The sequence below is a fragment of the Micromesistius poutassou genome, assembly GCF_964030765.1.
Source record: "Micromesistius poutassou genome assembly, chromosome: 14".
Taxonomy (NCBI): Eukaryota; Metazoa; Chordata; class Actinopteri; order Gadiformes; family Gadidae; genus Micromesistius; species Micromesistius poutassou.
Window position 1 is genome coordinate 3,577,849 of NC_140284.1, and position 15,000 is coordinate 3,592,848.

General features: G+C 48.3%; 1 protein-coding gene across 1 annotated transcript in view; it reads left to right on the plus strand.

The window, feature by feature from the left end:
- hdac4 (histone deacetylase 4) overlaps nt 1-15,000 on the plus strand; it is a 107,210-nt gene that overhangs the window by 64,935 nt on the left and 27,275 nt on the right. Inside the window, exons 9-18 of the mRNA XM_084478535.1 lie at nt 1-119; nt 768-874; nt 1,669-1,788; nt 2,667-2,859; nt 4,191-4,387; nt 8,209-8,535; nt 10,994-11,183; nt 11,612-11,745; nt 12,826-12,928; nt 14,412-14,458. The exon at nt 1-119 is cut by the window's left edge and continues 10 nt beyond it. Of these exons, the coding sequence (XP_084334661.1) occupies nt 1-119; nt 768-874; nt 1,669-1,788; nt 2,667-2,859; nt 4,191-4,387; nt 8,209-8,535; nt 10,994-11,183; nt 11,612-11,745; nt 12,826-12,928; nt 14,412-14,458 (1,537 nt within the window). The remainder of the gene's footprint in view (nt 120-767; nt 875-1,668; nt 1,789-2,666; nt 2,860-4,190; nt 4,388-8,208; nt 8,536-10,993; nt 11,184-11,611; nt 11,746-12,825; nt 12,929-14,411; nt 14,459-15,000) is intronic.

The following is a 15,000-nucleotide window of genomic DNA, read 5'->3' on the forward strand; positions in this document are numbered from 1 at the left end:
AAACCTGAAGCTGCGGTCCCGGTTGAAGCAGAAGGTGACGGAGCGGCGCAGCAGCCCCCTGCTCCGCAGGAAGGACGGCGCCATCACCACCGCCAAGAAGCGCTCCCTGGACATGGCCGGTGAGGGGACCCCTTTAAGTTAACTCAAACAAGAAGCGCTCCCTGGACATGGCCGGTGAGGGGACCCCTTTAAGTTAACTCAAAACAAGAAGCGCTCCCTGGACGTGGCCGGTGAGGGGACCCCTTTAAGTTAACTCAAAACAAGAAGCGCTCCCTGGACGTGGCCGGTGAGGGGACCCCTTTAAGTTAACTCAAAACAAGAAGCGCTCCCTGGACGTGGCCGGTGAGGGGACCCCTTTAAGTTAACTCAAAACAAGAAGCGCTCCCTGGACGTGGCCGGCGAGGAAGTGGCGCCCTACCTGAGGTTTATTTAAGAGATGAAGAGGGGCGACTGATGACCCGAGCTTCCTTGAGAGGCTGCTGATTCTGGCTATTCTGGCTGGCAATATTGCGCTGTGTACGTACAGCGCAGTATTATCTTCATTAACACCTGTCAGGGAAGCTTCCCCACTATTGAGGCAGTTTCATTTGGAAACCGACCTTCTTCTCTTGTAGAATCAGCATGTCACGGATCATTCGCTTCTTCTCCTGTAGAATCGGTCGTGTAACGTCGTTCTCTTCTTCTCCCTGTAGAGAAAATGTGTAACAGATCTTTCTTCTTCTCCCTGTAGAGAAAATGTGTAACAGATCTTTCGTCTTCTCCTGTAGAGTCAGCGTGTAACAGCGCCCCTGGCTCTGGCCCTTCCTCCCCCAACAACAGCTCCAGTAACATCCCCCACGAGAACGGACTGCCCATCTCTAGCAGCCCGTGTGAGGTATATATATATATGTGAGAGAGAGAGAGAGAGAGAGAGAGAGAGAGAGAGAGAGAGAGAGAGAGAGAGAGAGAGAGAGAGAGAGAGAGAGAGAGAGAGAGAGAGAGAGCATTCATAATAATATATAAATAAAACGTATATTTAGATAGCACTTCTCAATAAAACAGTATCATACAAGGTGCTTGAAAAGTGGTTTAAAAAAACTGCATTACAATCACAATAAAAACTTCTACTATAAAACAAAAAACAACAGAAATGTTATTTTTCATGGATAGGGTGGAAAAAAAAAACCCGGATAATAATAAAATCCTGTGCTGAAGTGCAACTGACACACGTGAACACACTCCAGCATAGGATTTTTTTATCATCCGTTTTTTATCCGATTGCTGAAGGGAGATGTTTGTGTGCGCTTGTGTTAATGTGCGCCGACCATGAGCGCAGCATAGGCTGTCTATAGAGGAGTCCGCCTATTGAATGCTGTATTGACGTCCTTGTATTGACTGGAGGTGGAACATACTTCAGTCTTCTCCGCTCGTGTCCTCTGAAATCGAACCGACCTGCTAACCCTCCTCTTCGAACCGTGTTTGTGTCTGTCTGTGTGTGTGTGTGTGTGTGTGTGTGTGTGTGCCTGTCTATGTGTGCGTGTCGGGGCATAATAGCGCGATGTATCGAACAGTGGTCTCGCCAAACCTTCTATACACACGTCTGGCTCTTAAGTGTGTGGAGACGGATGGAGGGGTGCATCACTCACTAAAGAGGTGTCTCATGAGCTGCGTTGTGTGTTTGACTCCCAGGTATCCCTGCTCCAGAGGCTGGCGGCCAGAGAGGGCTCTGTGAGCCAGCTGTCTCTGTACACCTCCCCCTCACTGCCCAACATCACCCTGGGCCTGCCAGCCACCGGCCCGGCAAGCAGCGTGAGTTCATCGTCCACAACGCTACTATCAGGCAGTGGGGTTACATGGGGCCAGACATTCACATTTCTGATCGTATCGGACGCTGTTTCAAAATGTCATAGTAAACATCTTAGTCTGACCCGCATCGGACCAAAATCGGACCATAACTCTAGGTATTCGGAAAGGAATACCTAGATAAGTCGTTCAGAGTCGGCAAACTAACGGCATGTATACTCAGCCGTCGTATCGTAATCGGATTTCGCACTCTGCGCATCCTCGAGAATTTCCGTTGGAAGGAGACAACGTAATAAATAGTTGTGTTGTTGCCGGAAAGGTCAAACGACACATGGCTTTGACGAAATCAACAATTCACTGCAAAACTTCATGAATTGAATTAAACAATCAATTGAATGCCGTCAGATGGTTTGTTGTTGCTGTGACGTATAGGTCAACCGGAAGTGGCTCTGTAACCATTTGTTGAAAGGGGTACAGCGCCACTTAGCGTACCGGAGTCAGCCATGCTCCGGCCATTTATCCCATTTCTCTGATCGGCATATATACTCAGACAAGTGACAGCTGCTCATTCGAATGGCAAGTCGGTACATGGCTTAATCCTATCAAGCTATCCCCTGTAAACACACATGTGGCACGAGAGAATTTATTTTCGGGCCCGTGAATACCTCTTTCAAGGGTCGCCTGATCAAAAATACTTGATATTGGGGGTTGACAAGTGATATGTACATGTGAGTGGTGCTTTGCAGCGAAGAGCGTTATGGAAAGGAAAAGTTATTTTAAACATTTTCATGAACTGTCAAAAGGTGCTGGGGAAGGGTGGGTTGGTATTGAATGTTGTGGACACCTTTCCGTTTGGCTGAACCTCTCCCCGTTTCCACTCTCAGTTACTATCGGTCCGTCAGGATGGAGAGAGCCGACTGGCGCTGCAAGGGCTACAGCACGGGATCCCGTTGTCGCCGCCCTTCCGGCCCGGCACTCACATGCCGTCCTACCTGGAGGGGGCCGGGGTGCCCGGGGGCTCCCACAACCCCCTCCTCCAGCACATGGTCCTGCTGGAGCAGGCCCACAACCCACTAGGTCAGCACGGTCACGGTGGAGAAATCCACTTCGACTGCGTCTGTTCGACTAGGCTGGTTCAACCGGCCTGATTACAGTAGCATCTGTAGTATGAGCATCTGTTTACCCGGTAAAGATGGTATAGAAACCCCTGTTACACTGGCGCCTGTTTAACTAGCCTGTTTCAGTAGCATATGTTGCACTAGCATTTTAGCTGCTGGTGTTTACAGTCGCTACATTAGCTTGTGTTACACTGGCTCATGTTACGTTAGCCTCCACTAGCTCCTGTTTCATTAGCCTCTGTTACATTAGCCTTTGTTAAACTAGCCTCTGTTATATAAGCTTAAAGGACAATTCCGGTATTTTGAACATTGAGCCCCAAGCTACTAAATCATAGTTTACCTAGCAGGTTATGGGTAAACATAACGGTTTCCCTTGCTAATGTTAGTGAAGCAAAAGTAATTATACTCCGACTTATACCCAGCCCAATTTAGAACCTTAAATAACAACTACATGCCATTGATAATAGTACAGCAAATCCATTTGATTCTAAACCACGAGTTTCCTGCGCTAGTTTTGCATGATTAGAATTATAATAGAAACGTCAAAGAGTCGATTGAGGCTTAAGTGAATTTGTTACGGTCAACCTCAAGTTCGTGTGAGGAGTTTTCCCTCAAGTCTGCGACCTCTCTTTGTTTTTGAAAAAACTTTTCTGCTCGTCGTTGGCCTGTGCGTCATTGTTACACAACCGGCAGCCTCTCCTGTCATCCGCTTGGCTGGCCATCTGGCCGACCTGCCCGCCCCGACCACCCAACCCGTCAGAGCACCCAGACACCCTGTCACCTTGGGCTGGGTGTCCCCTCACACACCGCACCGAGGGGACTGTGACACACTATGAGACAACCTTTTGTTGAGCGATATTTTCAGGGCCAATTATAGTTCAGCAACACAACGATACTCCTTCTCAGAACTAACCAACGCAGGAGAAAACAAAGCCACCGACCCAGAGCAAAGGCAGAAAGAACATCACTTTGTTATTCCCGCTGATTGGCTGAGGTTTTTTTTTAACAATGCAAGGCCGCCCGCGTCCATATTTGGAAATCAATAGCTGGCCAGCGGAGGCCAGAGTGATATTCACTGCGCAAACGCAAACTTGAATATCCCGACGGTCTCCCGAGGCGAGCGCAGCTCCACTCCAATTTTGATTGTGTGCTCCGCCAAATGACATCATATGTCAATAGTAAACAGTACTTTTCCTCAGCCTCCTTTGTAAACAGAGTCACCACCTCCGGCTGCTTATTAACACCCCTGTGTCTGACACCCCCCCCCCCCCCGTCCCCCCCGTCCCCCAGGACTCCCCCTGCCCCCGCCCTCCGTGTCCAAGCTGGCGAGGGGCCACCGGCCCCTGGGACGCACCCAGTCGGCCCCCCTGCCCCAGCAGCAGGCCGGGCCGGCGCAGGCCCTGCAGCAGCTGGTGGTCCAGCAGCAGCACCAGCAGTTCCTGGAGAAACACAAGCAGCAGTTCCAGCAGCAGCACATCATCAACAAGGTGGGCTAGGGTGTGTGTGTGGGTGTGTGTGGGTGTGGGTGTACGTGTGTGTGTGTGTGTGTGGGAGAGTCTACGTTTATCTGTGTGTAGGTTGGAGGGACATGGCTGTGAGAGCGTATATGTATGGGCGAGTGGGTTGGAATAATTTTATATTTGACTGTGTGTGTGTGTGTGTGTGTGTATAAATAGAGCGAGAGGGAGAAAGAGAGAGAATCCACTTTGTCAATTTCCGAGAAACCTGTGTGCATGTGTCTGTGTGCGTGCGTGTCTGTGTGTGTTCCTTGTCGCCTCGGCAACGACACAGTGGAGGAAGCTGACTCCTTATATGGCCACACAGGAAGCATGATGGTGTGTGCGTGTGTCGGAGTGTCGGATCATTAGGGACGATGCGCAGCAACAGACGATAATTGACAAGCGGGGGAATATATATATAGTGCACGTGGCGGTCACTGTGCTGCAGGAGCGTGCACGTATCCGGTGACATTTCTTCTGGATTAGACTCAGTTGGTGTCATGGTGGATTGTGATGACATTTCACCACTCAAGTATTTTTTTTTTTTTGGTCCAAAGCTTAAGCCTCAAAATTATTTCAGAAGTACTTCTGTTTAACCCCGGAAAAAGCACATCTTAGGTTATATTTGGTGGTTATTGTTGTTTTCTTGTTATTTCTTGCGTTTAGGGTTCTGACTCAGGTCTGAACATTTTTCAACATAAAAAGCGTCTTTGAGGTCATCCAATGCTAGTCAATAAGAATAGCACGGTGCATTGAGTTTAAGTGCAGAACAACGTTTCATTTTGCTTTAAACGTCACTGGGAATGAGGGAGTCCTTGTAAACAGTCTTTATGGCCTTCATTATGGCGATGATGTCTTTCAGAAATCCGAAAGGGTTTTATCGCCACGAGAGCTTTAACATATGACTTTAACTTAAGTCATTTGTTGTGGTGTATACAAAATATGGAAATGCAGGAAATCAACATTACAGGATATAATATATAAAAAAAAAGATAAAAGGTCAAAAATCCAGTTTCCTATGGGTTTGGTAAGGGCCATCATGTGTGGCGGTACAGAAAGGTCCAGTGTATAAAAGCACAGTGGCGTGTCATTCCCTATGAGATTACAGCGGGAGCCGGTCTGGATAATCTGGATTAATCCCCTGAATCTCTGGTTATGACCTAATGCTCCCGCTCTTTAGTCCCACATCTGCATGCTAGACTGCAGATCCTTGGTCAACAAACTAAATATGTCAAACGTCCACGCAACACGCACTACAATTGATGTAGGTACGTGTGTTGTAACTACACGTGTGTGTCGGATGTGTGTGTCTATGTGTGTGTCTGGTGTGTGTCTATCTATAGATCGAGTTCTACACTGTCTTCTACCGTTTGGTTACACATTGTTTGTTTGGAGAGGGACAGAAAAAAGCCAAAGGCCATCAGCCTTGACAGTGTTGTCGTAAGCCTGTTGGATTTGGTCGCAAAGGCTTTTTTAGTTTCAGATGTGCTGTACAAACGGGGATTCTGTGAATTCAGTGATGTAATCTAAGAAGGGGTAATCTAAGAAGTATAAAAACATACAAAGCATACATTGGTGGTAATGCAGAAAAAAACCAAGATATAGAATTAAATATGAAATATGAGGTGCACGCGCTTGTGCAGTTAAAATTGATGGTTTCATGGTGGAGTTAATTCTGGCCTCGCAGTCGAACTCGTATAAAGTGTCACGTATTTTCAAGATATAATGCAATTATTTTTATATCGGGTTTGTTGTTGTTATTTAGAGGTGACCACAGTTAGCAATAAATATGAAGCCTCTGTGTTGGTTTCGTTGGCCATTTCCAGAGTGTTAAGGACTTGCTGGCATCCGAAGGAGAAACACGATCAAACTGCCTGACTTCAGTTGTGACCCTGGGTGCCAGCGAGGTTAGGAAAACGGACTGGGGCTGTGTTATACTGTGCCAACGTTGTGGGAACCAGAGATCGTAAATCCGAAGAGAAGGCTTGTATGGTCCTGTTTTTATAATCCCAAGATCATTTTTAAGCAGCAGTGGAAAGGTGCAGTTAGAGTGAAACGTTAGCGTTCCCCTTACACTATAGAACGTCCTCCTTTCCATTTGTAAAACGGCCTTCGAGGTGTGTGTGTGTGTGTGTGTGTGTGTGTGTGTGTAAAGCTCTAACAATAAGAAGACAGAGTGACAAGCACTAGAGACGGAACATGTTGCTTTACACTGCAGTGCTTTCTCTCTCTCTCTCTCTCTTTCTCTCTCTCTCTCTCTCTCTATAACCACCAAAACAGATACGTCTTGAGTGTCTCTCTCCCCCTCTTCCCACGCTTCATGTCCCAGAAAGTATTTCCTCTGTGAGAAAAGGAGAGATGGACAGAGCAGGGAGGAAGAAAAGCAAGTGAGAGAAAGAGAGAGAAAGAGGTGGAGGGCGGGGAGGGAGGGTTTGTTTGAAGAAGAAGGACAGGAATGAGGCGAGAGTCTGCTCTCTGACGTCAATGCACGCTTCTCTGGGCCACCTGCCAGACAGCTCTGTGTGTGTGTGTGTGTGTGTGTGTGTGTGTGTGTGTGTGTGTGTGTGTGTGTGTGTGTGTGTGTGTGTGTGTGTGTGTGTGTGTGTGTGTGTGTGTGTGTGTGTTTTATGTGTTTGTGTGTCTCTGTGTTAGTTTGTGTGTGTGTGTGTGTGTGTCAGTATTTGAGGTGTGTGTGTGTGTGAGAGCCCCATCTGCAAACAGCGGCCACTACATCGATGACCTTAGACACCAAGGTTGAGGGGTGTGTGTGTGTCTGTGTGTGTGTGTGTGTGTGTTTCTCCGGTCATTGCCGTGGCGATAAAGACAACCCGCTGCCACAACAGAATTCCTGTAATAAGCCCCCACTCACACACACACAGACGTGCACACACACAGACACAGACGTGCGCACACACACACACACAGACGTGTGTGCACACACACACACACGCACACACACACACACAGACGTGCACACACACACACACACACACAGACGCACACACACACATGCACACACACACACGCACACACACACACCTCTCTCCCTCACTGCTGGTATCTCTACCTTCATGTTGTTCTTTTGCCTCTGCTCTTATCTTGATGTGTTCATATTATTCATATTCCTACTGCTTGAAAGAGCTGGGCTGTAAGATAGGAAGGCGAGTTTTCCTTATTTGTGGTTCAAACTATGCTCATGCATAGAAACAACTTAAGACGGCCTTATTCTTTAATAGCATTTCCCATTGCTATTTATTATTCCTGAAGGATTGCTTGTTAGGTCAGGTTCACGGACCCCAAATGGATGAGGGGTGTTCCTGCTCCGATCTGTTAGCTGTTCTGCTGCTGAATGTCTGTCTCAAGAAAAGGAATCACTGAATAAATATTCAGCAGACTGTGGAGTCTGCTGACAATTAGTCCTAATTGTTAAGGATAGACGACGTGTCTGATAGTGTCCTGTTTGGCTAGTTTGCCAGATTACATATTTGCTCTCACATTAGATTCATATCTAATGCCCATTTCCTGTACAAATCGACTGTCGTCTTGTGGTCAAACCGGCCACAAAAACATGTCTTATGTTGCAGTGTCAGGGCGCCACATGCACGATAACAAGCCCTTAGTGACGGGATCCACAAACGACCATCCAAAGGATACACACATCTCTCCTCTGTCCTTCTACCACCACTGGCCTCCTGACCTCCTCCTCCCCCTCCTCCTGACCTCCTCCTCCTCCTCCTCCTCCTCCTCCTCCTCCTGACCTCTCCTCCTCCTCCTCCTGACCTCCTCTCTTCCTCCTCCTCCTCCTCCAGATGATGACCAAGCCCAGCGAGCAGCCCTCCTCCTCCTCCTCCTCCACCTCCTCCTCCCGCCAGCACCAGAGCCACCCCGAGGAGACGGAGGAGGAGCTCCGGGAGCACCAGGGGCTCTCCTCCGTCTCGCCCGCCAGCTCCTCCTCCTCGCCTCCGACCAACCACCACCTCCACCACCACCACCACCACCACAATAGCAGCACCTCCTCCCCCCCGGCCTCGGGCCAGCAGGAGCAGCGAGCGCTGGTCATCAAGCAGGAGCCCCTGGACCCCCAGGAGCAGCAGGAGGAGCGGGAGCGGCAGACCGAGGAGCTGCTCTTCAGACAGGTAGGAGGAGCGGGAGGTGGTGATGGGGATGAGGGTCTGTGACGGGATGGAGGGTGGAGGTGGAGGTGGGGGCTGGAGGTGGTGATGGGGATGAGGGTCTGTGACGGGATGGAGGGTGGAGGTGGAGGCGGGGGCTGGAGGTGGTGGACGTGGGGGAGAGCAGGGACAGGGAGTGAAGGAGGTGATGGGCGAGGGGGGGTGAGGAGGAGGCGTTGGCTGAGGAGGAGTTGTGAGGGTGAGCGTGGATGGTGGGGGGCGGGGGGGGGGGGGTTCAGGGTGACAAGGTGGAGGGGGTAGCAGACGAGGAGGAGGTGGAGACGGGGTGATGGGGTTGCGGAGGTGGAGGAGCAGGAGTAGAGTTTGCCGTGTGATTATGAGCAGAAAGAATTTGAATGAGAGAGAGATGAGGAGGAGCAGAGCGAGGGGAGGTGGAAGAGGGGAGCAGAGGGGAGGAAGAATGCAGAAGCAGGGGATGGGAATGCCTAAAAAAGGAGAACAAACGGGGAGAAGGTGACGGAGAGAGTGAGCGTGTGTGAGGTGGAGTTCTGTGTTGCCGAACCATTTCCAGTTATATATACCCTCTGCTCCCAGAGATAAAGAAATGTGACTGTGCCATCTGCTTGTTGCTTCCACAGTAAATCATGCAATCATATCAACTTTCATTTCATTATCGTCATAGCGATGTCCCATTAAACCTCAGATCTACAACCGTTTAATCTCTGCTGTCATCTAATTTGTGTATTAAGCTCCGAATGGAGGCCCAACATTGGCTAGACGCCGTGTTTTTACTAATACTAGTCTCAATGTCTCCATGACATTGGCGTGTTGTGTCTGTCTATGTACAGATGCTGTCACGCTAGGCTAAAGCATTAACCACGGCCTGCTTCTCTCAAGCGCGAGTGTGAGAATGCACTTATAGCCAAATTTGCCAGGGCATCGGCAACAGATGGACTGACTGTAATACTACACAGCGCCTTCTGTCCGCCTGTCCGCCTGTCTGTCTGTGTCTGTCTGTCTGTTCTGCATCTCTGTCTGTCCGCCCGCACGCCTGCCTGACTGCCCTGTCTGTCTGCCCCTTCGTTCTCGCCGTCCCTCTGTCTCTCTGCCATGGGTGATATAGAAGCTATTTTTAACCCTGGGATGCAACTCCCCGAAAACACACTGGACCATACGCTACATCTATCACTTTGGTCTCTCTCACTGCTCTCTCTGTTTATCGGTCCTCCTCTCCCTCCTACTCCTTCGCTGCCGTATTTCTGTGAATGGCCGAGGGCAGGTTAGCTGCACACACACACACACACACACACACAAACATATATACACACGTGCGGGCGCACACACACATGCATGACACACGCGCAAACACACACACACACACATAGACAAGCATATGCACACGTGCGGCCACACTCACACAGACACACACACACACACACACACACACACACACACACACTACAGCAGATGTGTTTGTACTTTTCTCTGCATCTAAAAACACATTTTTTTTCTGCTTCCGTGACATTCGTGTGCAGACCCACACACAATCAATGTCTCCGGTCTCTGCCTCTCCATCAGCTAATCGAATCAGTTCGTCCTGGTTGCCGCAGTGCCAACACTAACAGCTGAGGGGCCCAGAACGTGCTACAGTCGCTCCTCAGTAACTTTTGTGTAGTCGAGGATTTGCATACATTACCCAAATGTGCTCGCTTACATTTTGGCTTGGGATTACTTTTGTGATTCTGCATTAAATCTTTCCTGATTTTTCAAATTCAACGCGCAGTTGATTTGAGGTTAAAATGTCAACACACAGGAGATGCAATTAATAAAGGGTTAGGGGGGGAAAAAATAATCGAATTTGATGCAAAATGCGGAATGACAATTTTAAATAACTGTCCTGTCACTGTGTTGGTGATACTGCGTGTCTCACGTCACTCCTGTCCTGAAGCCTCAACAGCTCGACAGAGCTGTTGAGGCTCTCAGAGCTTCAGACTCAATATTCTTGACTTGCAGCACAGTCTGCAAACCAGAACAATAACATTTGCATATGCCCTGTAGCCTCTTTAGCCTCGACTGTTATTTGATTTAAACCCCTGATAGCAGGGTTGCTAAGTAGAGTTTAATATGATCCTAACGCTGCTGTGACTTAAGTTAATAGTGTGTTATTTACTTTAAGAAAAATACATTTGATTAGCTTGAATGAACGTCTTTAGACACGCTAACGTGACTCATTGTTATGTGTGAGTATACCACCATCTGGTGGCATGGAGAAGCCAATGCAAGCAATGTAACGTGTGTGTGTGTGTGTGTGTGTGTGTGTGTGTGTGTGTGTGTGTGTGTGTGTGTGTGTGTGTGTGTGTGTGTGTGTGTGTGTGTGTGTGTGTGTGTGTGTGTGTGTGTGTGTGTGTGTGTGCGTGTGCACACGTCTGTGTGTGTGCGTGCGTCTGTGTCTCTGTACCAGCAGCAGGCTCTGCTGTTGGAGCAGCAGAGGATCCACCAGCTGAGGAACTACCAGGCGTCCATGGAGGCCGCGGGCCTCTCCATCAGCTTCGCCGGGCACCGCCCCTTGTCAAGGGCCCAATCATCACCCGCCTCCGCCTCCTTCCCATTGGTGGTCCAAGACCCGCCCTCCAAGCCCCGCTTCACCACAGGTTGGTCAGAGACGAGCGCCGTCAATACAAAGATCACTAACACACGTTTCTCATTCATAATAAACACTAGTAATCCCATAGGGAAATACTACTTCAGCAACAAAAGTTGTTCAAGTAGTGATTCGGATTATAGATCCAAATGCTGTTTCCAAAACTTGAAAAATACTTCAATATATAAATTATGTTCCCAACGCCTCCTCTTTATAGCAACTCTGTACTCTATTTCGTTATTATTATCACATAAAGAATAACTCTTTCTTTTAAATGTGTATAGCGGAACATTTTGGTCGCTGCTCCAATCCTAAACTGTGATGTAGCCTCTGTCGTTCTTCGCTGTGGACCAAAGTGCCAGGCCCTCTGCAGATTATAGTAGTAGGGGTAGTAGGAGGAGTTCCTTCATTGTGCGTGTGTGTGTGTGTCCCTCCCAGGTCTGGTGTACGACTCCCTGATGCAGAAGCACCAGTGCATCTGTGGCAACAGCACCAGCCACCCGGAGCACGCCGGCCGCATCCAGAGCATCTGGTCCAGGCTGCAGGAGAGGGGCCTTCGGGCGCACTGTGAGGTAGGAGCACCGGGTCAGACCCCCCCCTGGGGGATGGATCCCCGGGTTTAGTCCCATGACAGACTTGGAGCGCTGTGTGAGAGCCCTTTGGGAGGTAGACACCCTGGATTGGACCCCTGGGGAGGTCGAAGCCCTGGGTTAGACGACTGAGCGAAAGACCCCCTGGGCTTCTAATTGTCAACCCGTCCGTCCGTCCTTCCTTCCGTCGTCCAGCAGGGAAGGAGAGAAAGAGGAGGGTAGGTGGAGGGGGAGGTGAGGGCTAGAGACACAGTGGGGGGGGGGATAGCTGGATGACAGTATGAGCGATGCAAAATGAGAATAATAACAAAAATCTGTATTATTTTTGAAGTCAGAGACTTTTGTGTCCACAGGGGGGCACTAGGTTGCCAGAAATCAGATTCCAGATTTCTTGATTAAAAAAAAATAAAGAATCCTGCACAACTTCTGAGTCCCAAGTTGACCGTATTCTGACATAAAGAGTCCAGCCGGCTCCAGAACAGTTTCTACCCTTATGATCTGATCTGATGTTTGTCCACCTGTGTATCGGATGCTGTGGCTGTAAAAGCTCATTGTGATTGGGGTGTTTTCTGCTGATTGGAGCCCAGCGCTGCCTCTTATCGGGGCAGTGCACGTGTGCTTTGTTGTCGCTCGTGTTCCAGTCCTGCACGTGAGCAGAACAAACAGGCTGGCCGACGGCTTTGACACAAAAGAAGATGACATTTATAGTGCGTGTGCATGTGCATGTGTGAATTGTGATGGGCTGAGTACAACCTCGTCCCTCAGGCAGTCTGACCATCTTTCTGGACTATCTACCCCCTGTCACTCTTCTCTTCCTTAAGTCTCTCGCCGTGCCTCTCCTCGTGTATTTGTGGCATCTGGTAGGACGTGTTTGTAAGAAGCCTCCGTTCAGAAGAATTTATCTACTAGCTGTAAGGCCTGGAATGAGGACATGTGGATCTTCAGATGGAGAGATTGGCCTGACAATAATCAACCTTCAGTCATTTCTTTTTTGAAAGAGTGAAAAATTTATAGAAAACTAACGCTGTGTGTGTGTGTGTGTGTGCGTGTGCGTGCGCGCAGTGTATCCGGGGGAGGAAGGCTAGTTTGGAGGAGCTCCAGACTGTCCACTCTGAAGCGCACGTCCTGCTGTACGGAACCAACCCTCTACGGCAGAAACTGGACTGTAAGACACACATACACACACTATTACCCACACATAAGCGCACACTATTATGTATGCACGCGCACACACACACACACACACACACACACACACACACACATTCTAAGACATAAACACACACGCGCTAATATACTCACACACATGTATATGCATGAACAAAGATATCCACATAAACACGCATGCACTATTCTGCACACACATGCATGCATAGGCACACACCCACAGACATGCTAATACCTTGCATACACAGAGCAAAGGGACACATACATAAACACACACACACACATAAACACACACAAATCCAACATGAAGATGCAAATGGGACACAAGCGCACATAAAAGGACCCATACACGTACACACATTTTCCATGACATCATCCCATCAATTTGTTATTTACACACACACACACACACACACACACACACACACACACACACACACACACACACACCCCAAGAAACTTTGCTCCAAGATATTTTGAACCACCACCTACAAACATCCGCTTAGCTCATTCATTCATTCTGGCTGATCTGGCTGCTAGCCACGCTACAGGCTCCCCTCATTATAGCGTAGCTGTGCTACACGCTGGCTAGCGTCTTGCGTTAAGGTTTCACATACAGAATCCTTTATTGTACACCAACAGCTGTGACAGAAAAGTGCTCCGCATCGCGGCTCACACCAAGAACCTAAGAACACAATAGTCGGTCCAGGACGTGTTAAGGCAAGGCAACACGGAGAAACGGAGCAGAGGGCCAAGAGAGCGTATTCAAACTCCCTGCTTCCCTTCCAGTGGAGATGTGACCTCTCGTTCTAGCGTTACTAGTGTGTTCACCAGCTGCTAGGGTGCAGGTGCAGCAGCCACCACCGGGGGAAGCGATGGGTCCAGAGATGACTAAACCATCTGTTGAGCATCAACAAAGCAGACGGAGAGCTATATATATCCCTTAGAGATATGGACAGAGAACACAGCCGCAGATTTGATCAGAAATACATGCTGGCTCATCACGGCATCTATTATTCTTGTTTTGGCGCCAATCAATAAAGACAATAAAGAGAATTTAGAGTTTAAACGTGAATTCTCCGAAGCCGTTTCTGACAAGACCTTTTTTGGATATTATATGGATGGCTTTACTTGCATAATGATGATGAATTTTGAGTTTCAGTTCAAATATAAATAATTGAATGCATCAAAAGATACTATAAACAACTGAACAGAGGCTTGTGCAGTCAATGGAATTTTTGCAGATTGCTGATTGAACCGATTAAGTTGTGTCAAAATGATTATAACATTAAATATACCTGTGATAAAAGAGATGCAATTTGTGTTAACCCTATGTGGTGAACCCAAACCCTTTCGGGGTCAAAGGTCATACCAGTAATCACACCCTGTGAGTCTACAAGACTGGCTCTTCAACACTCATATATTGAGCTTACTCTCTCTCTCTCTGTCTCTCTAACTGTATGTCTTTATCTCTCGCCCAGCTGCTGTGAACCCCATGTTTGTGCGACTGCCCTGCGGAGGAATCGGGGTAAGTTTCTGTTAAAACTCATCTTCAAGGTGAACTATTTATCACAAGACTATTTCATTTTAATAGCACAGCCATTTATTAATCTCACAAACGCTTGATATATAGGGGATGTTGGCAACACCAACGATATTAGCTCCATTAGCCTAGCTGCTGTTCACCGCTGGCGGCTCAGTGCAGTGTGTTAATGTTAGTGACATCAATCTGTTAAAAATAACCCTTTTCATATCCAACATAAGCAAGCTAGTTTCCCTTTCTCTCCCTCCCTCTCACTCCGTTTCTTCCTCTCCCCTGTCAAAATAATGGTGCTATTTGTTCTCCAACACACACACACACACACACACACACACATGTGCGCACAGACACACACACCAGAGGCAACAAAAGCTGTTGCTCTGCTTTCTGTGGAGCTGGTAATCATATCCAGATGTTTCCACTAAACAAGCTGTGTGTGTGTTACACTGTGTTTTATAACAAGTGTGTATATGAGTGTGTGTGTTTTACAACAAGTGTGTGTGTGTGTGTGTGTGTGTGTGTGTGTTTTA